The sequence below is a fragment of the Anolis sagrei genome, chromosome 4, assembly GCF_037176765.1.
Source record: "Anolis sagrei isolate rAnoSag1 chromosome 4, rAnoSag1.mat, whole genome shotgun sequence".
In the NCBI taxonomy this organism is placed as follows: domain Eukaryota; kingdom Metazoa; phylum Chordata; class Lepidosauria; order Squamata; family Dactyloidae; genus Anolis; species Anolis sagrei.
The window spans coordinates 1,613,007-1,640,875 of record NC_090024.1 but is presented as its reverse complement, the minus strand read 5'-3'; the positions used below and the strand labels follow the sequence as shown (position 1 = coordinate 1,640,875).

The 27,869-nt window shown below is 46.4% G+C and overlaps 1 protein-coding gene across 1 annotated transcript in view; it reads left to right on the top strand.

The window, feature by feature from the left end:
• Positions 1-27,869, top strand: part of PLEC (plectin) — a 301,817-nt gene that overhangs the window by 4,128 nt on the left and 269,820 nt on the right. Inside the window, exons 2-4 of the mRNA XM_067466996.1 lie at positions 1,847-1,887; positions 3,464-3,571; positions 21,253-21,496. Coding sequence (XP_067323097.1) covers positions 1,847-1,887; positions 3,464-3,571; positions 21,253-21,496 — 393 coding nt within the window. The remainder of the gene's footprint in view (positions 1-1,846; positions 1,888-3,463; positions 3,572-21,252; positions 21,497-27,869) is intronic.

Genomic DNA, 27,869 nt, shown 5'->3' with positions numbered 1-27,869 from the left:
CGTACTGCTCTCGAGCCAGGCATTGTCCCCCATTCTGTATCTCTGCATTTAGTTTTTCCTGCCTAAGTGGAGTATCTTGCATTTGTCCTTGTTGAACTTCATTTTGTTAGTTTTGGCCCATCATCTCTCTAATCTGTCAAGATCGTTTTGAATCCTGCTCCTGTCCTCTGGAGTATTGGTTCTCCCTCCCAATTTGGTCCCGTCTGCAAACTTGATGATCCTGCCTTCTAACCCTTCATCTCTAAGTCATTAATGAAGATCCTGAACAGGACGGAACCCTGCAGCACTCCACTTGTCACTTCTTTCCAGGATGAAGAGGAAGCCTTGGGGAGAATCTTGTTGGGAGGATGCAGTTTGACACCGCTTGAACTGCCCTGGCTCCATGCTATGAGATCCTGGGATTGGGTGAGGCTAAAGACCTTGCAAAACTATGGCTCCCATGATAACATAGCACTGGGCCACGGCACTCCAAGTCACAGAATCATAGAATCAAAGAGTTGGAAGAGACCTCATGGGCCATCCAGTCCAACCCCATTCTGCCAAGAAGCAGGAACATTGCATTCAAATCACCCCTGACAGATGGCCATCCAGCCTCTGTTTAAAAGCTTCCAAAGAAGGAGCCTCCACCACACTCCCTATGGGGCAGAGAGTTCCACTGCTGAACGGCTCTCACAGTCAGGAAGTTATAGAATCATAGAATCAGAGTTGGAAGAGACCTCATGGGCCATCATCCAGTCCAACCCCATTATGCCAAGAAGCAGGAACGTTGCGTTCAAATCACCCCTGACAGATGGCCATCCAGCCTCTGTTTAAAAGCTTCCAAAGAAGGAGCATCCACCACACTCCGGGGCAGAGAGTTCCACTGCTGAACGGCTCTCACAGTCAGTGACGTCCAATTCATCATCTCTCCAGCTGGATGGGCATTATTGCTACAGTGTGCAGGCATCCAGAGTGAGGCTCCGAGTCCACACTCCGGGGCAGAGAGTTCCACTGCTGAACGCCTCTCACAGTCAGTGACGTCCAATTCATCATCTCTCCAGCTGGATGGGCATTATTGCTACAGTGTGCAGGCATCCAGAGTGAGGCTCCGAGTCCGCACTCCGGGGCAGAGAGTTCCACTGCTGAACGCCTCTCACAGTCAGTGACGTCCAATTCATCATCTCTCCAGCTGGATGGGCATTATTGCTACAGTGTGCAGGCATCCAGAGTGAGGCTCCGAGTCCGCACTCTGTGGCAGAGAGTTCCACTGCTGAACGGCTCTCACAGTCAGTGACGTCCAATTCATCATCTCTCCATTATTGCTACAGTGTGCAGGCATCCAGAGTGAGGCTCCGAGTATTATTATTATTATTATTATTATTAGTATTATTATTATTATTAGTATTATTATTATTAGTATTATTATTCCAGGCAGAGGAGAGGATGCACACCCAGCATCAAATACAATCTGGAAGAGCCCCATTGCAAAGGCAGGAGCACTGACGCCTCCTTGGAGCAATTGCTGGCTCCTTGTGGCAGGCCGTTCCACAGGTTAACCACTTCAGGATGATGATGAGGATGCTGTGGTGGTTCCCTCTGTCTTCTTTACATATGCCGAAACAAATTAGGTGCTGCATGCAGCAGGTGGAAAGGTTGTTGTTCATTCGTTCAGTTGTCTCCGACTCTTCGTGACTTCATGGACCAGTCCACGCCAGAGCTCCCTGTTGGCCATCACCACCCCCAGCTCCTTCAAGGTCAGTCCAGTCACTTCAAGGATGCGAAGACCCCCAAATTCCTTCCCAAAGGGTTCGGGGACATTCTTTCCGGTGTCTCTATCCAACCTCCTCTCTCTGTTTTCCTTTTTCAGGCCAACATTCAGGAGCCACCAGGTCACAGAGCTCTTCTGAGGTAAGTGGTCAGTCTTTTGGTCAGTCGGTCAGCCTTTCAGAACCTGTTCACACTGCACAGTTGGAGCACTTCGATTCCACTTTAGCTACATCCCAGGCTGCATCTCGTGGTGCCCGAGCACAGTTGGTTCAGCACCTTCCAAGTCGCCCAGTCCTCTGTGTGCCCAGGGGGAAGTCTCTCATTTGGTATCAGCCATTGGTTGAGGTTCTGGGTTTGTGCCTGCCACTTTTGGACTCTCGCTTGCTGAGGTGTTCCAGCGAGTGTCTCTGTAGATCTTAGAAAACTATTTCTTGATTTAAGTCGTTGGCGTGCTGGCTGATACCCAAACAGGGGATGAGCTGGAGATGTCTCTGCCTTGGTCCTTTCAATATTGGCTGCCACTTCCCGGCGGATGTCAGGTGGTGCAATACCGGCTAAACAGTGTCATTTCTCCAGTGGTGTAGGGCGCAGACACCCCGTGATAATGCGGCATGTCTCATTAAGAGCCACATCCACTGTTTGTGTGTGGTGAGATGTGTTCCACACTGGGCATGCATACTCAGCAGCAGAGTAGCAAAGCGCAAGGGCAGATGTCTTCACTGTGTCTGGTTGTGATCCCCAGGTTGTGCCAGTCAGATTTCGTATGATATTGTTTCCAGCACCCACTTTTGCTTGATATTCAGGCAGTGCTTCTTGTCGGTCAGAGCACGGTCCAGAGTGACTCCCAGGTATTTGGGTGCGCTGCAATGCTTCAGTGGGATTCCTTCCCAGGTAATAATCTTCAGAGCTCGGGATGCTTGTCTGTTCTTAAGGTGGAAACCACACATCTGCATTTTAGATGGATTAGGAATCAGTTAGTTTCCCCTGTGATAGGCAGTGAGAGCACCTAAAGCTTCGGAGAGCTTCTGTTCAACCATCTCAAAGCTCCCTGCTTGAGCGGTGATAGCATGATCGTCAGCATAGATGACACTCTCCAGCATAGATGGAATGGTCCAAGGTAACTCACAGGTATTTGGGTGTGCTGCAACGCTCCAGTGGGATTCCAGCATGTTACAATTATAATTATCAATATTAATAATAACAATTTTATTTCAATTATAATTATTATAATGAGTAATCATTAATATTAATATTAATCGTTTTATTTTTTATGCGCCTCTTCTGGTGGCTCAAAGTGGGTTGCAACATCACTAGAAACACATAATCACCTAAAAATTCCATAAAAATACATGTATTTAAACATATTTCAACAAAATAGACATTAAAATGCATAGAACACAAGGCGCAAGTTCGGGGGAGATAAATACATATAATAATAATAATAATAATAATAATAATAATAATAATAATAATTTGTGATTAAAACTGCCTAGTTTCTCTTAAGGTTTTCTCTTTTGGAGGGACTTCCTCTGCTGTTTGTCTTAACCCCCTTGTTGGGGTTTTTTGGTGGGAGGGGGCTTAACAGGTTCATTACCAAATCCTAGACATCTGTTGGGGATGCTTTGATGGTGCTTTTCTTGCATGAAGGCAGAAGAGGGTTGGACTAGATGGTCTTTAGAGGTCCCATCCCAATATATGATTCTGTGTTTCCCCACAGAAGCGGCGGAAGAAGAGCGAAAAGGGCGCCAAGGGAAAGGCCCCCCCGGGACGCAAGGACCCCCCTCCTCCTTCGGCCACCATTACAGCCGTACCGGTCAAGCGGCAGGTAAGGCGGGATGCAAAGGTCGTGCAAAGGGTCAGTGCCACGCCAGGTGCTGAGTGTCCATAGGGAGACCCCGTCCCACTCTCTCCTTCTGCTTGGGTCAGACCTCTTTATCTACCATCAGGATAGTCCTGCGTCCAGCTCTGAGTCATGAAGGTCAAGACATGGGTAGGGTCAAGCCAGGAGGTGTCCAGAGAAGGGCCACCCAAAGGGTCAAAGGTCTGGAAGCCATGAACCCTTTTGAGAAATGGAGAAGGCAGACCACTCCTTAACAATCTTTTCCAGAATCTTGCCTGGTATCGACATGAGGCTGACCGGACATTGGTCATGGTTTGGGTCATCCTTTTTTCCCTTCTTGAAGATCGGGACCACATTGGCCCTCCTCCAATCTGCTGGAACTTCTCCCGTTCTCCAAGAACTCTCAAAGATGGTTGCCAATGGTTCCGAAATGACTTCCGCTCGTTCCTTCAATACTCTGGGGTGTAGTTGATCTGGCCTTGAAAGAGGACTTGAACTAATTTAGAGCAGCCAGGTATTCCTGGATGACTTGTTTCCCAATTTGGGGTTGGATGTCCTCTAATCCCTCATCCACTTCATCTTGTTGAGGTTGAAGATGACCTTCTTTTTGTGAGAAGACTGAGGCAAAGAAGGTATTAAGTAGTTCTGCCTTTTCCCTATCATCCCCTCTCAGCATTGCCCCATCTTCTCCTCAAAGAGGCTCAATCGCCTCCTTGTTTTTCCTTTTTCTACTGACATACGAATAGAAGCCCTTTTTATTGTTTTCAATGTCCCTGGCAAGCCTGAGCTCGTTTTGTGCTTTAGCCTTGCAGTTCTTTTCCCTACAGGTGTTGGCTATTTGTTTGAATTCTTCTTTGGTGATTTCTCCCTTTTTCCACTTCTTGTGCATGTCTCTTTTGAGTCTTAGCACAGTTAGAAGTTCTTTGGACATCCATTCTGGCTTCTTTGCACTTGTCTTATTTTTTCTCTTTGTTGGCACGGTTTGCAATTGTGCCTTGAGTATTTCACTCTTGAAAAACTCCCTTGTCTTTTAGTATCTGTGTCCATGGAATGCTGCTCAGTGTTTCCTTCATTTTTCGGAAATCAGAAATTAGATGCACAACAAGATGAGTCCACAGCAAACAAGATCATTCTGCTGGCTATTGGATCACACGTCGGACATTTCCCAAGTGTCTAGAACTGTGTGATGTATCAGCGAATAATGTGTGCATATCCCAGTAAGGTGGCCTTCTGCAGCTGGCCGATGATATTTTTGTCAGCACCAATTGTGTTTAAGTGCAGGCCAAGGTCTTGAGGCACTGCACCTAATGTGCCGACCCCCACTGGGACCTCCTTGACTGGCTTGTGCCAGAGTCTTTGCAGTTAGATCTTTCAATCCTCACCTCATGTCAGCTTTTCCAGTTGTTTCTCTTCAATCCTGCTGTCGCCTGGGATCCACGATCCATACTTGGTTTTTCTCCACGATCATGAGGTTAGGAGTATTGTGCTCCAAAACTCTGTCTGTCTGAATTCGGAAGTCCAAGAGTAGCTTGACATAGAATCATAGAATCATAGAATCAAAGAGTTGGAAGAGACCTCATGGGCCATCCAGTCCGACCCCCTGCCAAGAAGCAGGAATATTGCATTCAAATCACCCCTGACAGATGGCCATCCAGCCTCTGCTTAAAAGCTTCCAAAGAAGGAGCCTCCACCACACTCCGGGGCAGAGAGTTCCACTGCTGAACGGCTCTCACAGTCAGGAAGTTCTTCCTAATGTTCAGATGGAATCTCCTCTTTTCTATAACCTTTTTCTGGCTTGTGATCCCACCAGTTCTTTGTCACAGGCAGATGGTCTTTGTGGCACAACTTCCAATGAATCATCTGAGCAACGGTGTTGTGCCTCTGCTTGGAGTCTGTCTGTGCGATCTTCTTGCACCAGCTGAGGATGCAAGAAAATCGCGTAGACAGACTGCACGCAGAGGCACAACACAGATGATGATGATGATGATGATGATGATGATTATTATTATTATTATTATTATACAGTATGTCACAGCAGTGAGATATATATTCCAGATTTCATATCACAAAATCACAAGTTGAACACTTCCCAAACATCTAGGACTGTGCCGTTCAATTTTGAGGTCCTGATCACGGCTGGTTTTTCCTGTTGTTTGTCCTCAATGCGACTCTCACCTGGAATGGCGACATCAATAATCCAGACTTTTTCTTTTCCACAATCGTGATGTCTGGCGTATTGTGTTCCAAAACTTTGTCAGTCTGGATTTGAAAGTCCCACAGTATTCCTAACAGCCGGTAGGCTGTTCGGAATTGTGGAATTTGAAGTCCAAAACACCTGGAGGGGCCAAGTTTGCCCATCCCTGACATGACAGGATAAAAATGAGACAGAAAGGAATAGACGTCAACCAGGTGATCCCAGTTTTGTCTTTGGAGGTCTCACAATGAAGATAATGGGATGATGTATCATAGAATCATAGAATCCTAGAGTTGGAAGAGACCTCATGGGCCATCCAGTCCAACCCCATTCTGCCAAGAAGCAGGAATATTGCATTCAAAGCACCCCTGACAGATGGCCATCCAGTCTCTGCTTAAAAGCTTCCAAAGAAGGAGCCTCCACCACACTCCCTCCGGGGCAGAGAGTTCCACTGCTGAACGGCTCTCACAGTCAGGAAGTTCTTCCTCATGTTCAGATGGAATCTCCTCTCTTGTAGTTTGAAGCCATTGTTCCATTGCGTCCTAGTCTCCAAGGAAGCAGGAAGGAAGCTTGCTCCCTCCTCCCTGTGGCTTCCTCTCACATATTTCTACATGGCTATCATATCTCCTCTCAGCCTTCTCTTCTTCAGGCTAAACATGCCCAGCTCCTTTAGCCGCTCCTCATAGGGCTTGTTCTCCAGACCCTTGATCATTTTAGTCGCCCTCCTCTGGACACATTCCAACTTGTCAATATCTCTCTTGAATTGTGGTGCCCAGAATTGGACACAATATTCCAGGTGTGGTCTAACCAAAGCAGAATAGAGCATGGGTAGCATGACTTCCTTAGATCTAGACACTATGCTCCTCTTGATGCAGGCCAAAATCCCATTGGCTTTTTTTGCCGCCACATCACATTGTTGGCTCATGTTTAACTTGTTGTCCACGAGGACTCCAAGATCTTTTTCACACGTACTGCTCTCGAGCCAGGCATTGTCCCCCATTCTGTCTCTTTGCATTTCATTTTTTCTGCCAAAGTGGAGTATCTTGCATTTGTCACTGTTGAACTTCATTTTGTTAGTTTTGGCCCATCTCTCTAACCTTTCCCCGACCAGCCCGATAAAGGATGTTGCCGTGACCCAACGCCTCCGTTTGTCTTGAGGCCTAGTCATTCTCATGGCGAAACAATACCTGGAATTTGCTTCTTGGTTGTAGTTAGGCAGAGGTTAATGTTTTCTGTCCTAGAGGTCAAACTGGAACCAGTGGAATAAAATATAATTTATGGTGAGGAGCCTGGGGATGGAGGGCGCTTCCTTCCTTTGTGCAAAAGAGAGGAGGATGCCGCTCCCAAGTGTTTGGGACAGATGAAGCTTGTTCTGCTGCCAGACCAATGTCCATTCATGACCATCCCCTCCTCTCTGTTTCCAATGCCCTTTGCCATTTGAGCCTGCCTTCCTCCCATGCAGGCGCTCCTTGCCTGCCTTTGCTTGGACTCCCAGCCCCTTGCCAGCCATTGCGGTGGTTGCTGCTGCTCCAGGAGATCTGTAGGTAAACAGGGCTGGGTCTGGGTTTTTTTTTGGGGGGGGGTTCTTCTGGGGAGGGGGGACACAGCGTTCCAATGGATGGATCCTTGCCTTTGGAGTGACACCTGCACCTTCGATTTCAGGTAAGCCTCCCCAAAAGAAGCATCGTAGAGTTGGAAGGGGTCCCCAAAGGCCATCTAGTCCAGCCCATTGAGGTGGAACTTCACGTCTAAGGGCATCTCAGCCATCTAACCCTTGAAGACCCCAAAAGGAAGCTAGCACCCCCCCCTCCCCAAAAGCAGACTCTTCTAAAGAATCAAAAATTCGGGAAACCCAAAGGTAATTTAGTCCAGTCCCTTGATTTGCACACTGCTAAGCTCCACCTCATCCAGCCCCTGAAGACCCCAAAAGGAAGAGAGTCCCCTCCCCAAAAGCAGACTCTTCCACAAAGCCAGGAAATGATCGAGAGAAGGGACCCCTAAAGGCCATCTAGTCCAGCCTATTAATGTCTGCTAAAGACCACCTCATCCAACCCCTGAAGACCCCAAAAGGAAGGAAGCCCCCTCCGCAAGGCAGCCTCTTCCACATAGCCAGGAACTGATCAAATCAGAGATTTGGAAGGGACCCCCAAAGGCCATCCAGTCCAGCCCCTTGATTTGTTCACTGCTGAGGGCCATCTCATCAAATTCCTGAAAACCCCAAAAGGAAGGAAGCCCCCTCCTCAAAAGCAGACTCTTCCACTTAGCCAGGAAATGATCGAATCAGAGATTCAGAAGGGACCCCCAAAGGCCATCTAGTCCAGCCCCTTGATTTGTTCACTGCTGAGGGCCATCTCATCCAACCACTGAAGACCTCAAAAGGAAGGAAGCCCCCTCCCCAAGGCAGCCTCTTCCACATAGCCAGGAACTGATCAAATCAGAGATTTGGAAGGGGCTCTCAAAGGCCAGCTAGTCCAGCCCCTTGAGGTGGAATTTCACCGCTAAGGGCCATCTCATCCATCCAACCCTTGAAGACCCCCCCCCCAAAAAAGAGCACCCCTCCCCAAAAGCATATTTTTTCATGCACCAAGGAAATGATAAAATCAAAAATTGGGAAGGCACCCCCAAAGGCCATCTAGTCCAGCCCCTCGAGGTGGAACTTCACCACCAAGGGCCATCTCAGCCATCTAACCCTTGAAGACCCCAAAAGGAAGACAGCATCCCCCCCCCCCAAAGCGGACTCTTCTACACAACAAATCAAAAATTTGGAAGGGACCCCTAAAGACCATCTAATCCAACCCCTTGATTTGCTCACTGCTAAGGTCCACCTCATCCAGCCCGTGAAGACCCCAAAAGGAAGGAAGCCCCCTCCCCTAGGCAGCCTCTTCTACATAGCCGGGAAATGATTGAATCAAACATTTGGAAGGGACCCCCAAAGGCCAAGTAGTCCAACCCCTTGAGGTGGAACTTCACCGCTAAGGGCCATCTCATCCATCTAACCCTTGAAGACCCCAAAAGGAAGACAGCACCCCCCCCCCCCCAAAGCGGACTCTTCTACGCAGCAAATCAAAAATTTGGAAGGGACCCCTAAAGACCATCTTGTCCAACCCCCTGATTTGTTCACTGCTGAGGGTCATCTCATCCAATCCCTGAAGACCCCAAAAGGAAGAGAGCCCCCTCCCCAAAAGCAGACTCTTCCACAAAGCCAGGAAATGATAGAGTCAGAGATTTGGAAGGGACCCCCAAAGGCCATCTAGTCTAACCCCTTGATTTGCTCAAGGCCATCTCATCCAACCTCTGAAGACCCCAAAAGGAAGAGACCACCCCCTCAAGGAAGTCCTGCTCCCCATGCTGTATTCCGCTGTGGTTAGACCACACCTGGAATATTGTGTCCAATTCTGGGCACCACAGTTCAAGAGAGATATTGACAAGCTGGAATGTGTCCAGAGGAGGGCGACTCAAATGATCAAGGGTCTGGAGAACAAGCCCTATGAGGAACGGCTTAAGGAGTTGGGCATGTTCAGCCTGGAGAAGAGAAGGCTGAGAGGGAATATGATAGCCATGTATAAATATGTGAGAGGAAGCCACAGGGAGGAGGAGGGAGCAAGCTTGTTTTCTGCTTCCTTGGAGACTAGGACGCCATGGAACAATGGCTTCAAACTACAAGAGAGGAGATTCCATCTGAACATTAGGAAGAACTTCCTGACTGTGAGAGCCGTTCAGCAGTGGAACTCTCTGCCCCAGAGTGTGGTGGAGGCTCCTCCTTTGGAAGCTTTTAAACAGAGGCTGGATGGCCATCTGTCAGGGGTGATTGGAATGCAATATTCCTGTTTCTTGGCAGAATGGGGTTGGACTGGATGATGGTCCACGAGGTCTCTTCCAACTCTTTGATTCTGGGATTCAATAAGGAATGGAAGGAAACAGTATGCTTTTGCCTTCTTTTCTGCAGGCTAAACATGCCCAGCTCTTTTAACTGCTCCTCACAGGGCTTGTTCTCCAGACCTTTGGTCCTTTGAGTTGCCCTTTTCCATTGGAGACATTCCAGCTTAAGAGTCAACATCTCCCTGCAATAATACAAAATGGAAGGAAACAATATGTTTCTGCCTTCTTTTCTGCAGGCTAAACATGCCCAGCTCTTTAAGCCGCTCCTCATGGGGCTTGTTCTCCAGGCCCTTGATCATTCTAGTCACCCTCCTTTGGACGCATTCCAGCTTAAGAGTCAACATCTCCCTTCAATATACAAAATGGAAGGAAACAGTATGTTTCTGCCTTCTTTTCTGCAGGCTAAACATGCCCAGCTCTTTAAACCGCTCCTCACAGGGCTTGTTCTCCAGGCCCTTGATCATTTTAGTCACCCTCCTTTGGACACATTCCAGCTTAAGAATCAACATCTCCCTTCAGTATACAAAATGGAAGGAAACAGTATGTTTCTGCCTTCTTTTCTGCAGGCTAAACATGCCCAGCTCTTTAAACCGCTCCTCACAGGGCTTGTTCTCCTGACTTTTGGTCCTTTGAGTTGCCCTCTTCCTCTGGATAGCCTCTGGGGTTCACTATCCACTGTCCTGGAGCCTAGGCTGCTGCCTGGTTCCTTCTGGAGAGGTTTGTAAACAAGGCCTGGGCTGGATGGCCTTTGGGGACCCCTCTCCTCTTGACATTTGGGAGTTGTAGTTGCTGGGATGTATAGTTCTCATCCCCAATGCTGCTGTGGCTGCTTCTCCTTGCTTGTGCCTGGCTGTCAGTCCAGTGTGTGCCTCTGCAGGGAGCCCTTTCCAACCGGGTGGGCAGCAGAGATAGGCAAGGCAGCAGAGCAGCAGGAGAGCAGGAGAGAGCAGGTGCGCGCGCATTCCCCGGCATGCAAATGAGGCAGCTGCAGTGCCCGGGAAAAGGGGCGGAGCCTCGCCTGCAAAAAGGGAAAGTGTTGCAAGTGCTTCTGCTGCTACTGTTGCTACTGGGCGCTTCCTGACTCTGAGACCCCCCCTCCCCATTTCTTTCCCTCCCTCCCACCTGCCAGCCCAGCCCTTCCTCCATCCATTGACCCCCCCCCTTTCTTTCCCCCTCCCTCTCTCTTCCTGGCACCACCACCCGCCCCTCCCTCTCCCTTTCGCTTCCCCCCCTCGTGGGTGCGTGTCCTGGGTGTGGATCCTCCCCTTGGCTCCAAGCAAGGAAGGGGGGGGCAAGGAAGGAAAGAGGGAGGGAGGGCCGGCCGGCATGCTTCGCGGGCAGGAGGTGGCTGGAGGCGCACACCTGGGCAGCAAGAGGAGCAGGAGCAGAGGGACCCACAGGTGAGTGGGAAATGCACCCCCCCCCCCAATGTATAGGGTTGTTGCAAAGGGGGGAGGCTTGGCATTAGTGACCCTTGGGGCCTGCTGCAAAGGGGGGGGGGGGCAGGGGTGGAGGGGATGCAATGGGGAAGACAGGTGTATTATTATTATTATTATTATTATTATTATCATGAGATTATATCATGACACCCCCCCCCCTCCAAAGGAAACTAAGTATATTATTATGAGATTATTATTATTATTATTATGCAGTGGGCTAACCCTTCGAAAGGGAGATGAGCCAGGGATATTATTGTGAGAATATTGCATTATTATTATTATTATTATTATGCACTAGGCCAATCCCCCCCCCCTCCAATAGGAGACAGATATATTATTATGAGAATATTGCATTATTATCATCATTATTATTATTGTTATTATTATTATTATTATTATTCTGCACTGGGCTAAGCCTTCAAAAAGGGAGATAAGGGAGCAAAGGATATTATTATGAAGATATTATTATTATTATTATTATTATCATCATTATTCTGCACTGGGCTGACCCTTCGAAAAGGGAGATAAGGAAGCAAGGGATATTATTGGGAAGATATTATTATTATTATTATTATTATTATTTATTTATTTATTTATTTATTTCTTGCACTTATTGACCGCCCCTCTCAGCCCGAAGGCGACTCGGGGCGGTGAACAGCAACAAGGAAGACGGTGTACAATGAATCGAGACAATACTAACAGACAATACAAACATAACATATACTTATACTAAAAAATCCGCTTCGTCAAGTCCTGGGGTCATAGGCAAAATTCGTAGTCATAGTTCATTCCATTTTCATTCAATACACTCAACTGAAGGCCTGCTCGAAGAGCCATGTCTTCAGGCCCCTGCGAAAGGCCATCAAGGAGGGCGCCTGTCTAACTTCAGTAGGGAGGGCGTTCCACAGCCGGGGGGCCACCACCGAGAAGGCCCGCTCCCTCGTCCCCGCCAGACGGGCCTGTGAGGCAGGCGGGACCGAGAGAAGGGCCTCCCCGGATGATCTCAAGGCCCTCGTGGGCTCATAGGCCGAGATGCGGTCTGCAAGGTATTTTGGGCCGGAACCGTTTAGGGCTTTGTAGGATAACACCAGCACCTTAAATTGGGCCCGGTAGCAGATCGGCAGCCAGTGGAGCTGGGACAGCAGGGGCGTTGTATGCTCCCTGCGTCCAGCCCCGGTTAACAACATGGCTGCCGCGCGCTGGACTAGCTGCAGCTTCCGGACCGTCTTCAAGGGCAGCCCCACGTAGAGAGCGTTGCAGTAGTCGAGGCGGGATGTGACCAAAGCGTGTACCACCGTGGCCAAGTCAGACTTCCCAAGATACGGGCGCAGCTGGCGCACGAGCCTAAGCTGTGCAAATGCTCCCCTGGTCACCGCTGAAACCTGAGGCTCCAGGCTCAGTGATGAGTCCAGGGTCACACCCAAGCTGCGAACCTGCGCCTTCAAGGGGAGTGCGACCCCGTCCAGCACAGGCTGTAACCCTATGCCCTGTTCGGCCTTGCGACTGACCAGGAGTACCTCTGTCTTGTCTGGATTTAATTTCAGTTTGTTCGCCCTCATCCAGACCATTACAGCGGCCAGGCACCGGTTCAGGACTTCGACGGCCTCCTTAGTAGCAGGTGGGAAGGAGTGACAGAGTTGGACGTCATCTGCGTACAGGTGACACCGCACCCCGAAACTCCGGATGATCTCACCCAGCGGCTTCATGTAGATGTTAAACAACAAGGGGGACAAGATGGAACCCTGAGGAACGCCACAGGTCAACGGCTGCGGCGCTGAACAGGAGTCCCCCAGTAACACCTTCTGAGTACGACCCTCCAGAAATGACCGGAGCCACTGCAAAGCAGTGCCCCCGAGCCCCATCTCTGCAAGGCGCCCCAGAAGAATACCGTGGTCGACGGTATCGAAGGCCGCTGAGAGGTCCAGGAGCACCAACAGGGACACACTCCCCCTGTCTAGCTCCCGGCGCAGATCATCCACTAAGGCGACCAAGACCGTCTCGGTACCATGTCCCGGTCTGAAACCAGACTGTGCCGGATCCAGATAATCCGTGTCTCTCAAGAATACCTGGAGTTGTGAGGCCACCACGCTTTCCATGACTTTGCCCAAGAAGGGAAGATTGGAAACAGGCCGAAAGTTGTCCAATTTAGTGGGGTCCAGTGATGGTTTCTTCAACAGCGGCTTTATAATAGCCTGTTTTAGGCTCGCTGGAATCCTGCCTTCCCGAAGGGAGGCGTTAACCACCACCGTTACCCACTCGGCCAATCCCCCTCTGGCCTCCTTAAGAAGCCAGGATGGGCAGGGGTCTAGGATGGACGTGGTGGGTCTCATTCCTCCAAGTACCTTGTCCACATCCTCGGGTTTCACAAACTGAAAAGAATCCAACAAAATCTGACAAGCAGGTGCATGCACTAGGCCGACCCCCCCTCCAAAAGGAGCCAAGCATATTGTTATTAGAATATTGCATTATTATTATTAATATTATTATTATGCACTGGGCTGAGCCTTCGAAAAGGGAGATTAGCCAGGGATATTATTGTGAGAATATTGCATTATTATTATTATTATTATTATTATTATGCACTAGGCCGACCCCCCTTCCTGAGGGAGCCAAGTATATTGTTATTAGAATATTGCATAATTATTATTATTATTATTATTATTATTATTATGCACTGGGCTGACCTTTCAAAAAGGGAGATAGCAGAGGAAGGGATATTATTGTGAGAATATTGCATTATTATTATTATGCACTAGGCTGGACCCCTCTCCTAAGGCAGCCAAGTATATTGTTATGAGAATATTGCATTATTATTATCATTATTATTATTTGGCGAGGAAGGTTTATTCTTGTGACTATATTGCATTATTACTATTATTATTATTATTATTATTATTATGCACTAGGCTGGACCCCTCTCCTAAGGCAGCCAAGTATATTGTTATGAGAATATTGCATTATTATTATCATTATTATTATTTGGCGAGGAAGGTTTATTCTTGTGACTATATTGCATTATTACTATTACTATTATTATTATTATTATTATGCACTAGGCTGGACCCCTCTCCTAAGGCAGCGAAGTATATTGTTATGAGAATATTGCATTATTATTATTATTATTATTATTATCATCATCATAATTATTATTTTGCACTAGCCAACCCCCCTCCTAAGGGAGCCAGGTATATTATTATGAGAATATTATTGTTATTATTATTATTATTATTATTATTATTATTATTATGATGATGAACTGGCCTGCCCCCCAAAAAGGGAGTTAGGGGAGGCAGGGATATTATTATTATTATTATTATTATTATTATTATTATTATTATTATTTTGCACTGGGCTGACCCCCCCCCCCCAAAAGAGAGACAGGAAAGGCGGATTTATATTATTATGAGACTATTACTACTGTATTATTATTGTTATTACTTCTACTACTATTATTACTGACCTCTTGCCCTTGGGAGGGGGGCCTGGGGGTGACTGCAAACCTCTCCTCCTCCTCCCCCCTCCCTTGTGTCCAGAGGGGGTCAAGAGGCCGGAGGAATGTCCTGCACGTGGCCTGGCCTGGCCTAGCTGGATGGGCCAGTTTGTCCAGCCCGGCGGGGGGGGGGCACCCCTCCATCACCACCACCATCATCATTATTATTATTGCAGAGCTATGCCCAGTGCCTCCATCCAGAGGGATGTGGGGGGGGGGGCATGATTGTGGCCTCCCTTCTGCACCCCCCCCCCACTTGGTGCAATCCCCCCCCCCCCCCGCCTTTCAAGGCTCCTGCTTTTCTCCTAGCAACAGAAGCATTGGCTCTTTCCAAAGCATTTCTCCCCCCCCCCCATTATGCTGCCGCTGCTGCCCCCGCTGCCAAATGCCTGCCCCCCCCCCCCAAATCCCGGGGGTGCCGCTGGTGACGTCAGGCTCAGTCATAGCCATGGCAGGAGGGGAGGGGGCTTCTTATGTAATCCCTGGGAAGATGGGAAAGGGAGGCAGCCCCAGGCGTGATGACCGGGGAGGGGTGGGTCAAAGGTCGCCAGGCCTGCTGGACCCCTGACCCCATTCCCTGCCCCATCTTCCCCTATGGCTTATGCAAGAATTCATAGTTGCATTGGTTTCAATTCTGTATTTTGTTCTTTTGTAATGTTGATATGTTTTAGGTTGTAATTTGCACATGATGCGATTTTTAGTGTTAATGCAGCTGACCACAAGGTCTGTCCGGCAGTGGCACTCTCCCACACCTTTGGAGGCCTTTAAGCAGAAGCTGGATGGACATCTGTCAAAGGGGTTTTGATGGTGCTTTCCTGCATGGAAGAAAGACGAGGGTTGGACTGGATGGTCTTTGGAGCCCCTTCCAACTCTAGGATTCTATTATTATTATTATTATTATTATTATTATTATTATTATTATATAACATAGTATAGTATTATATGTTGAAGTATATAATTATTATTATTATTATTATTATTATTATATACTTCAACATATAATACTATACTATAAGTATATTATTATTATTATTATATACTTCAACATATAATACTATACTATGTTATATAAATATAATGATAATAATAATAATAATCAGAGGCTGAATGGCCATCTGTCAGGTGAGTTTTGAAGGTGCTTTTCCTGCAAGGAAGAAAGACGAGGGTTGGATTGGATGGCCTTTGGGGCCCCTTCCAACTCTAGGATTCTATTATTATTATTATTATTATTATTATTATTATATATTGTAGTATATATGTATGTAATATAATATGTAATATATTAATAAGTAGAGGCTGGATGGCCATCTGTCAGGTGAGCTTTGATGGTGCTTTTCCTGCATGGAAGCAGAGGGATGGACTGGATGGCCTTTGGGGTGCCTTCCAACTGTAATATTCTATTATTGTTGTTTATAATATAATCTATAATAATATAATCTATAATGTAATATATAATATAATAATAATAATAATAAGCAGAGGCTGGATGGCCATCTGTCAGGTGGGTTTTGATAGCACTTTTCCTACATGGAAGAAAGAAGGGGGTTGGACTGGATGGCCTTTTAGGGTCCCTTACAAACTGCAAGATTCTATTATTATTATTATTATTATTATTGTATGTGTATATGTGTGTGTGTATATATTATTTAGCAGAGACTGACTGACCATCTTTCAGGTGGATTTTGATGGTGTTTTTTCCTGCATGGAAGGGGGTTGGACTAGATGGTCTTTGGGGTCCCAACTCTAGGAGTCTGTAATTATTATTATTACATAATATATGATAGATATAATGATGATAATAAGCAGTCTGGATGGCCATCTTTCAGGTGGGCTTTGGTGGTGCTTTTCCTGCACGAAAGAAGGGTTGGACTGGATGGCCTTTGGTGATCTAACATTATTTTATATATTTTATATTTTATATTTTATATTTTATATTTTATATTTTATATTTTATATTTTATATTTTATATTTTATATTTTATATTTTATATTTTATATTTTATATTTTATATTTGTTTTATATATTTTATATTTTTTATATTTTTTATTTTATATTTTTCTATATAATAATAAATAAGAAATATGTATTATATACAATGGATGGCCATCTTTTGGGTGGGCTTTGGTGGTGATTTTTCCTGCATGGAAGGAAGGGGGTTGGACTAGGTGGCCTTTGGTGTCCCTTACAACTCTAGGTTTCTGTTGTTGTTGTTGTTGTTGTTGTTGTTATTATTATATAATGTATGATAATAATATTAAGCAGATTCTGGATGGCCATCTGTCAAGTGGGCTTTGATGGTGCTTTTCCTGCTTGGCAGGAAGAAGCGAATTGGACTGGATGGCTTTTGGGGATTGTTGTTGTTGTTGTTGTTACCTAATAAATAACATTACAAAGCCCCCTCCCTCCCCTTTTCACCAGTAAGTGCATTATGCAGCCAAACCTCTGGCGTCCATGGGGCGGCCTGGCGGGGCCTTTGGACATCCCCAGCTGCAAATGTCCAGTGGACACAGGTCCAGTCCCAGAGTGTGCTCACTGGGGTGCCTTCTTTCCCTCTTGCTGTGAGAACTGGGACTTATTTATTTATCGTGTCAGGAGCAAACCAAACAAACAAGAGAGGAAACAAGCAAGGACATCTAATCACCTCTCAACAAAAGTTTGCTCCAGGCACTGCCAGGCCATCAAATGCTAATGAAGGTGGTCAGTTGAAACATTCCCACCTAGCTCCAGCAGACAAGAGTTCTTTGTCCCACCCTGGTCATCATTCCACAGATATATAAACCCAATTTTCCTAGTTCCAACAGACCTCACAACCTCTGAGGATGCTTGCCATAGATGCAGGCGAAACGTCAGGAGAGAATGCCTCTAGAACATGGCCATATAGGCCGAAAAAACCTACAACAACCCAGTTGAAACATTCACATCCAGCTCCAGCAGACAAGAGTCCTTTGTCCCACCCTGGTCATCATTCCACAGATATATAAACCCAATTTTCCTAGTTCCAACAGACCTCACAACCTCTGAGGATGCTTGCCATAGATGCAGGCAAAAGGTCAGGAGAGAATGCCTCTAGAACATGGCCATATAGCCCGAAAAAACCTACAACAACCCAAACCAAACAGTTGTATTGCATTTTTAACAAATAAACAAACAAACAAAACACAAAGTTGATTAAATGTCTGCTGTTATTAAAATGCGTAAATACAGGGAACGGAGAGTGTTAATTAAGGTGATGATAGTATTCTTTGGCATGATCCTGGGTGGGGCCCTCAGCTGTGGAATTCCTTCCTTTTCTTCCTCCCACTCTGCCCCTTTCCCTGGGTTCACTCCTCGAGGGGTCCACTGAGGTCAGTGAGTCCAAGCCCTTTGTGTCTTTGTGGCACGCTTGCCCTTGGGTGGACACCGGCGCATTTGGCTGCATATGCGGATGCACATGATGCGCGGGGAAATCCACACTCTTTACTTGATGCAAAGCTATGGTCAGATTTTGGCCAGTAACTGATTGCACGTAATGCCATTGCCAAGGTTGGATTTTTGGGGGGGGGGGGGGGGTCCAGACCCAACTGTCCCGTGACCCCGACCTATTGGATCATATTTATTATTATTACTAGCTTGGGGACCCGGCACTGCCCGGGTTATTTGAGAAAGGAATTGTGTCTCAAGGGTGGTCTTTATCAGTTATTTATATGGCTCGCAGTGGTCTCAGGAAGTTAGTGAAGGTACTGCGAGTCCCATCATCCATAGTCCATCCTCCTCCAAACTGCACCAGGATGGAGAGTGGGTCTTGTGGGCTCTGTGTGCCACGTTTGGTCTTGATTGGTCATTGGACGAAGGTCTCAGCGGTCTCAGAAAGTGAGCGGTGGTACTGCGAGTCCCATCATCCGTGGTTCATTCTCCTCCAAACTGCTCCAGGATGGAGAGTGGGTCTTGTGGGCTCTGTGTGCCAAGTTTGGTCTTGATCGGTCATTGGACGAAGGTCACAGCGGTCTCAGAAAGTGAGTGAAGGTACTGTAAGTCCCATCATCCGTGGTCCATCCTCCTCCAAACTGCACCAGGATGGAGAGTGGGTCTTGTGGGCTCTGTGTGCCAAGTTTGGTCTTGATCAGTCATTGGACGAAGGTCACAGCAGTCTCAGAAAGTGAGTGAAGGTACTGCAAGTCCCATCATCCGTGGTCCATCCTCTTCCAAACTGCACCAGAATGGAGAGTGGGTCTTGTGGGCTCTGTGTGCCAAGTTTGGTCTTGATCGGTCATTGGACGAAGGTCACAGCAGTCTCAGAAAGTGAGTGAAGGTATTGCAAGTCCCATCATCCGTGGTCCATCCTCTTCCAAACTGCACCAGGATGGAGAGTGGGTCTTGTGGGCTCTGTGTGCCAAGTTTGGTCTTGATCAGTCATTGGACGAAGGTCACAGCGGTCTCAGAAAGTGAGTGGTGGTACTGCAAGTCCCATCATCCGTGGTCCATCCTTTTCCAAACTGCACCAGGATGGAGAGTGGGTCTTGTGGGCTCTGTGTGCCAAGTTTGGTCTTGATCGGTCATTGGACGAAGGTCACAGCGGTCTCAGAAAGTGAGTGGTGGTACTGCAAGTCCCATCATCCATGGTCCATCCTCCTCCAAACTGCACCAGAATGGAGAGTGGGTCTTGTGGGCTCTGTGCGCCAAGTTTGGTCTTGATCGGTCATTGGACGAAGGTCACAGAGGTCTCAGAAAGTGAGTGAAGGTACTGCAAGTCCCATCATCCATGGTCCATCCTCCTCCAAACTGCACCAGGATGGAGAGTGGGTCTTGTGGGCTCTGTGTGCCAAGTTTGGTCTTGATCAGTCATTGGACGAAGGTCACAGCACCAGGATGGAGAGTGGGTCTTGTGGGCTCTGTGTGCCAAGTTTGGTCTTGATTGGTCATTGGACGAAGGTCACAGCGGTCTCAGAAAGTGAGCGGTGGTACTGCAAGTCCCATCATCCGTGGTCCACCCTCTTCCAAACTGCAGTAGGATGTAGAGTGAGTGAAGGTACTGCAAATCCCTCAGGCCCTTTCCTTTCTCTTCTCATCCACTTGAGAATGTCGTGTCAGGAGTGACTTGAGAAACTGCAAGTCGCTTCTGGTGTGAGAAAATTGGACGTCTGCAAGGACGTTGCCCAGAGGACGCCAGGATGTTTTGATCCTTCTTTTACCATCCTTGTGAGAGGCTTCTCTCATGTCCCCGCATGAGGAGCTGGAGCTGACGGAGGGAGCTCATCCACTGCTTGCACGGCACAGGGGTTTAACCCTCTGCGCCACCAGGGGCTCCTGTTGAGGCTGGCCAATCAGAAACCATATGCAAATTTCCTTTCCTCTTTCAGCCACTTGAGAATGCTGGAATGTTGTGGCTGGCCAATCAGAAACCATATGCAAATTGTACTACAGTGGCAGCCAATCAGAAAGATACACCTCCCGCTGCATACATACAAACATACATACAAACACTGACTTTTTTATATGTACAGATATAGATGATTTATTATTATTATTACTTATATTTATTTATACCCCACTTTGCTTTCCACAAGGAACGAATCCTAGAGCTGGCAGAGACCCCAAGGGCCACCCAGTCCAAGCCATTCTGCAATATAGGAAGACACCATCAAAGCACTCCCAACAGATGGCCTTCCATCCTCTGTTTAAAATCCTTCAGAGAAGGAATGAGACCCCAGGCAGCAAATCACACTGTTGAAGAGCTCTTAACTGTCCCAGAGTTCTTCCTAATGTTTAGGTAGAACGACACCATTCGATCCCTCCCAACAGATGGTCATTCAGCCTTTGTTTAAGGACTTCAATAGAATCCTATTGGAAAAGGCTGCAAGGGCCATTTGGTCTTTTAGGCAGGAAGACACCATCAAATCCATCCCAACAGATGGCCACTTGGCCTTTGTTTAAAGAGTTCCATAGAATCATGATGGAAGAGATTGCAAAGGCCACCCAGTCCTCCAGGCAGGAGGACACCATCCAATCCCTCCCAACAGATGGTCAGATAGACTTCCATAAAATCCTATTGGAAAAGGCTGCAAAGGCCATCTGATCAAACCCCCTTCTGCCAGGCAGGAGGACACCATCCAATCCCTCCCGGCAGATGACCATCCAGCCTCTGTTTTAAGACTTAGATAGAATCCTATTGGAAGAGATTGCAAACGCCATCCAGTCCTCTAGGCAGGAGGACACCATCCAATCCTTCCCTGCAGATGGCCACCTGGACTCTGTTTAAAGACTTCCATAGAATACAAGGGCTATCTGGTCTTCCAGACAGTAGGGTACCATCCAATCCCTCCCAGCAGATGGCCATCCAGCCTCTGTTTAAAGACTTCCATATAATCCTGTTGGAAGAGACTGTTAAGGCCATCCAGTTCAATTTTCTGCTGTGCACCATCCAATCACTCCCTGCAGATGGCCATCCTGCTGGAATCTCTTTGTTTGAATGAGTGGGCCAGGAAAATAGACCTGAACCTTTTGCTGACACCATTGAATCCTTGCTTTGTTGGTCTTGTGCCAAAAACTTATGGCCTCAAAGGAAGGGGCTGTGGTTGCTGAGTGGGTGGGACGTGGATACGGAGTACTCCAGGTTAGACCCTTTGAGTGTTGGCGTCCTTGGCTTGGCTTCATTCTTTCTCGTTCCTTACTTCCTTCTTCTTGCAGGAGGTGATGTCTTCCCGACGGAAGGAAAAGTCCAAGATGGCGGCGGCGGCATCGTCCTCCGCGTCCGCGGCGCCAGTGGCAGGGAGTTCCAGCGGTGGCAGCAGCAGTGGGGGTTCCCCCTCTCCGGGGGACACTCTACCCTGGAACCTGCCCAAACACCAGCGCACCAAGCGCACCAAGTCAGCCTCGGGCAGCAGCGGGACAGTCCTGGACCCGGCCGAGAGGGCTGTCCTCCGCATTGCAGGTAGGACGGGGATACGGGGTGCCATTGGTGGGACGTGGATACGGGGTGCCATTGGTTATTTGTCGTGTCAGAACAACCAGTCAAATTATATTACATTTCTAACAGAACAAAGCAAACCAGAGGTGCCATTGGTGGGACGCGGATATGGGGTGCCACTGGTGGGACGTGGATACGGGGTGCTATTGCTGGGATGCGGATACGGGGCGCCATTGGTGGGACGCGGATACGGGGCGCCATTAGTGGGACGCGGATACGGGGCGCCATTGGTGGGACGCGGATACGGGGTGCCATTGTGGGACGCGGATACGGGGTGCCATTGGTGGGACGCGGATACGGGATGCCATTGATGGGACGCGGATACGGGGCGCCATTGTGGGATGCGGATACAGGGTGCCATTGTTGGGATGCGGATAAGGGGGGCCATTGTTGGATTCGGATATGGGGAGTCATTGGTGGGACGTGGATACGGGGTGCCATTGGTGAGATGCGGATACAGGGTGCCATTGGTGGTGTGCAGATACGGGGTGCCATTGATGGGGTGCGGATACGGGGTGCCATTGGTGGAATGCGGATACGGGACGCCATTGGTGCAACACGGATACGGGGCGCCATTGGTGGGACGCGGATACTGGGTGCCATTGGTGGGACGCGGATATGGGGCGCCATTGGTGGGATGCAGATACGGGGTGCCATTGGTGGGACGCAGATACGGGGTGCCATTGGTGGGACGCGGATATGGGTTGCCATTGTTGGGACACGGATACGGGGTGCCATTGATGGGATGCGGATACGGGGCGCCATTGGTGGGACGCGGATACGGGGCGCCATTGGTGGGACGCGGATACGGGGCGCCATTGGTGGGATGCGGATACGGGGCGCCATTGGTGGGACGCAGATATGGGACGCCATTGGTGGGACGCGGATACGGGGTGCCATTTTTGGATGCGGATATGGGGAGTCATTGGTGGAACGTGGATACGGGGTGCCATTGGTGGGACGCAGATACAGGGTGCCATTGGTGGGACGCGGATATGGGGTGCCATTGGTGGGACGCGGATATGGGGTGCCATTGGTGGGACGCGGATACAGGGTGCCATTGGTGGGACGCAGATACGGGGTGCCATTGGTGGGACGTGGATATGGGGTGCCATTGGTGGGACGTGGATACGGGGTGCCATTGGTGGGACGTGGATATGGGGCACCATTGTTGGGACGCAGATACGGGGTGCCATCGGTGGGACGCGGATATGGGGTCCAATTGGTGGGACGCGGATACGGGGTGCCATTGGTGGGATGCGGATACATGGTGCCATTGTTGGGACGCGGATACTGGGCGCCATTGATGGAATGCGGATATGGGGCACCATTGGTGGAATGCGGATATGGGGTGCCATTGGTGGGACGCAGATACGGGACGCCATTGGTGGGACGCAGATACGGGGCGGCATGGGTGGGATGCGGATACGGGGCGCCATTGGTGGGACGCGGATACGGGGTGCCATTGGTGGGACGCGGATACGGGCATTGGGGTCTATCTACTGCAGGCCTGGGCCAACTTGGGTCCTCTATCCATGTGTTTTGGACTCCAACTCCCACCATTCCTAACAACCTCAGGCCCTTTCCTTTTCCCCCTCAGCCGCTTAAGCGGCTGAGGGGGAAAAGGAAGAGGCCTGAGGCTGTTAGGAATGGTGGGAGTTGGAGTCCAAAACACGTGGACAGCCCAAGTTTGCACATGCATGATCTACTGCTTTGAACAGGTTGTGTCCTTCTTTGGCCGGAGAGTGTCCGGATTGTGGCTGGTCAGTTGTGTTTGCATTGGGCTCACATTCAGGCCCCTTTTTGTACAACTATGCGGTGTGTTGTGCGTTTATTTGGTGTGGTGCAATGATTTTTTAGTTGTAGTCCTTCCAGGAAAATGGCTTTTGTATCTGTGCATATATATATATATATATATTGTTATGTTTGTTTACCTCTCCCAAAGGGGACTCAAAACGGCTTGATGTATATGCATTGGTATCCAATGTAAAATATGTAAACATTGCAACAGAATTAAACACAAACAGTATTAAAAAATTTGTTGGGTTGTTGCAAGAAAAAATATGCAGTTTGAAAACAACTACATAACATTATGGTTTGTGTTCCTGGGTTATCGGTGTCATTATTTCCTAATATGGCGTACCTCTACTTGGGGGTTGCGACCCCTAGGAGGGTTGTGAGGAGGTTTCAGAGGGGTCGCAACTCCGAAGTCATTTTCGGAACCACTGTCCTTCTCTTCCTTTTTGGAAACAGATGGCAAATCCTTCCACCAAAAGCTCTCCTCTGCTGTGATTGGCCGGCCTCTCAGCCAAGGGGAGCGCTGGTTCTGAGACCCCAAGCAGGGAGGGGAGAGCATGCATGCTCAGCACATGGAAGCATGACTCTCATGTGCGAAAAAGGGGTGAGGCTGGAGCGAGTCTTGCACCAGCAAGTCCCTTCAAAGCATGGAAGTTCTGTGTGGGAAGTTTAGCCCAATTCTATCATTGGTGGGGTTCAGAATGCTCTTTGATTGTAGGTGAACTATAAATCCCAGCAAATACAACTCCCAAATGTCAAGGTCTGTTTTCCCCTAACTTCACCAGTGTTCGCATTGAGGCATATTGAGTATCTGTGCCAAGTTTAGTCTAGAGATCATTGTTTGAGTCCACAGTGCTCTCTGGATGTAGGTAAACTACAACTCCCAAACTCAAGGTCTATGCCCACCAAACCCTTTCCAGTATTTTCTGTTTGTCGTGCTCTTTGATTGTAGGTGAACTATAAATCCCAGCAACACCCAAATGTTAATGTCTATTTTCCCCAAACGCCACCAGTGTTTACATTTAGGCATATTGCATATCTGTGCCATATTTGGTCCAGATCCATCATTGTTTGAGTCCACAGCACTCTCTGGATGTAGGTGAACTACAACTCCAAAACTCAAGGTCAATGCTCACCAAACCCTTCCAGTATTTTCTGTTGGTCACGTGAGTTCTGTGTGCCAAGTTTGATTCAATTCCATCATTGGTGGAATTCAGAATGCTCTTTGATTGTAGGTGAACTATAAATCCCAGCAACTACAACTCCCAAATGTCAAGGTCTATTTCCCCTAAACTCCATCTGTGTTCCTATTTGGGCATATGGAGTATTCGTGCCAAGTTTGGTCAAGCATTTTTTGAGTCCACAGTTCCCCAAACTCCACCAGTGTTCACATTTGGGCAGATTGAGTATTCATGACAAATTTGGTCTGGATGTTGCTTGCGTCCACCGTTCTACCTGGATGTAGGTGAACTACAACTCCAAAACTCAAGTTCAATGCCTACCAAACCTTTCCAGTATTTTCTGTTGGTCACGTGAGTTCTGTGTGCCAAGTTTGGTTCAATTCCATCATTGGTGGAATTCAGAATGCTCACTGATTGCAGGTGAACTATACATCCCAGCAACTACAACTCCCAAATGTCAAGGTCTATTTCCCCCTAACAACCAGTGTCCACATTTAGGCATATTGTGTATCTGTGCCAAGTTTGGTCCAGATCCATCATTATTTGAGTCCACAGTGCTCTCTGGATGTAGGTGAAGTGAACTACAACTCCCAAACTCAAGGTCAATGCCCAGCAAACTCTTTCAGTATTTTCGGTTGGTTATGGGAGTTCTGTATGCCATGTTTGGATCAATTCCATCATTGGTGGAGTTCAGGAAGCTCTTTGATTGTAGGTGAACTATGAATCCAAGCAACCGCAACTCCGAAATGGCAAAATCAATCCCCGCCAACCCTAACAGTATTTAAATTTGGGCACATCAGGTATTTGTGCCAAATTTGGTCCAGTGAATGGAAATACACCCTGCATATCAGATGTTTACATTACTATTCATAACAGTAACAAAATTACAATTATAAAGTAGCATTATTATTATTATTATTATTATTATTATTATTATTGTGGTATTATTATTATTGTGGTATTATTATTATTATTATTATTATTATTATTGTGGTATTATTATTATTATTATTATTATATTGGTATTACTATTATTATATTGGTATTATTGTTATTATTATTATTATAGTGGTATTACTATAATACCATTGGTATTGGTATTATTAATAATACCATTGGTATTATTATTATATTGGTATTATTATTATTTTTATTATAGTGGTATTATTATTATTATATTGATATTATTATTATTGTGGTATTATTATTATTATCATTATTATTGTGGTATTATTATTATATTGGTATTATTATTATAGTGGTATTATTATTATTATCATTATTATTGTGGTATTATTATTATATTGGTATTATTATTATAGTGGTATTGTTATTATTATATTGGTATTATTATTATTATAGTGGTATTATTATTATAGTGGTATTATTATTATTATTATTATTATTGTGGTATTATTATTATTATTATTATTATATTGGTATTACTATTATTATAGTGGTATTACTATAATACCATTGGTATTGGTATTATTAATAATACCATTGGCATTATTATTATATTGGTATTATTATTATTATTATAGTGGTATTATTATTATTATATTGGTATTATTATTATAGTGGTATTGTTATTATTATATTGATATTATTATTATAGTGGTATTATTATTATTATCATTATTATAGTGGTATTATTATTATATTGGTATTATTATTATAGTGGTATTGTTATTATTATATTGGTATTATTATTATTATTATAGTTGTATTATTATTATAGTGGTATTATTATTATTATTATATTGGTATTATTATTATTATATTGGTATTATTGTTGTTATTATTATAATGGTATCACTATAATACCATTGGTATTGGTATTATTAATAATACCATTGGTATTATTATTATTATATTGGTATTATTATTATAGTGGTATTGTTATTATTATATTGATATTATTATTATAGTGGTATTATTATTATAGTGGTATTGTTATTATTATAGTGGTATTATTATTATTATATTGGTATTATTATTATTATTATAGTGGTATTATTATTATTATATTGGTATTATTATTATAGTGGTATTGTTATTATTATATTGATATTATTATTATAGTGGTATTATTATTATAGTGGTATTGTTATTATTATATTGGTATTATTATTATATTGGTATTATTATTATATTGATATTATTATAGTGGTATTATTATTATTATCATTATTATTGTGGTATTATTATTATTATATTGGTATTATTATTATTATTATTATTATTATTATTATTATATTAACCTGTCCAAACTTTGTGTTTTTGTGGAGGGAGGGGCACACACCATCCCGCAGCGGCACGTTTCGCTCTAGTTTTGCAGCGAATATCTCCTTGAGTCTCAACCAATTGCAACCTAGTTTGTGTCAGGCACAAAAACGAAGTTTCTGGAGCAGAACAACTCTTTTCCAAGGAAGGACTGGACAATTAAGCAGGAAATGGCACTCTCAAACCAGGAACAGGAAATATTTCAAATGTTGTTATATAGTAAAAGTGAACTGGTGCATTTGGGAAAATGGGAACGGAGCGAGACACAGCGCCGTGGATTCAAACAGGAGGAAATAAGGTTCCAACCCATATGCAAAGTAAGCCTTTGCAGTATAGTTGATGTTGCCCAGGGGCGCTCTTGAGGCGCTCTTGGGGGAAAATAGACCTTGACATATGCGAGTTGTAGTTACTGGGATGTATAGTTCACCTACAGTCAAAGAGCATTCTGAACTCCACCAATGATGGAATTGAACCAAATAGGGCACACAGAACTCCCACGACGAACAGAAAATATATATCAGTGATTAGTGGAACGGGGATGGGGTGTGCGCCAAAATACTGTTTGCTTACCATTGAAAATTACCTAGGGCCGCCTCTGGTTCCACCTAAAGGTTAGGAAGGACTTTTTGGGCATTAAGAGATGCACAACGGTGGAATATGGTGTTTTTTGCAACTTTCCTGCTTCTCTGGAGGTTTTTAAACAGGCTGAATGGCCATCTGTCAAGAGGGCTTTGATTATGCCTTCCTGCATGGCTGAAGGGGTTGGACTGCATGGCCTTTGGGGGCCCCTTCCAACTCTAGGATTGCATGGAGGACTGTCATCAGAGTCTCGATGGTCATCTGTTGGGACTGCTTTGATAGTGCCTTCCTGCCTGGCAGAACAGAGTTAGATTAGATGGCCTTTGGGGTCCCCTTCCAACTCAAGGATTGTATGGTCATCTGTTGAGAAGGCTTTGATTGTGTCTTCCTGCCTGGCAGAAGGGGGTTGGCCTGGATGGCCTTTGGGGTCCCCTTCCAACTCTAGGATTGCATGGAGGACTGTCATCAGAGCCTGGATGGTCATCTGTTGGTAC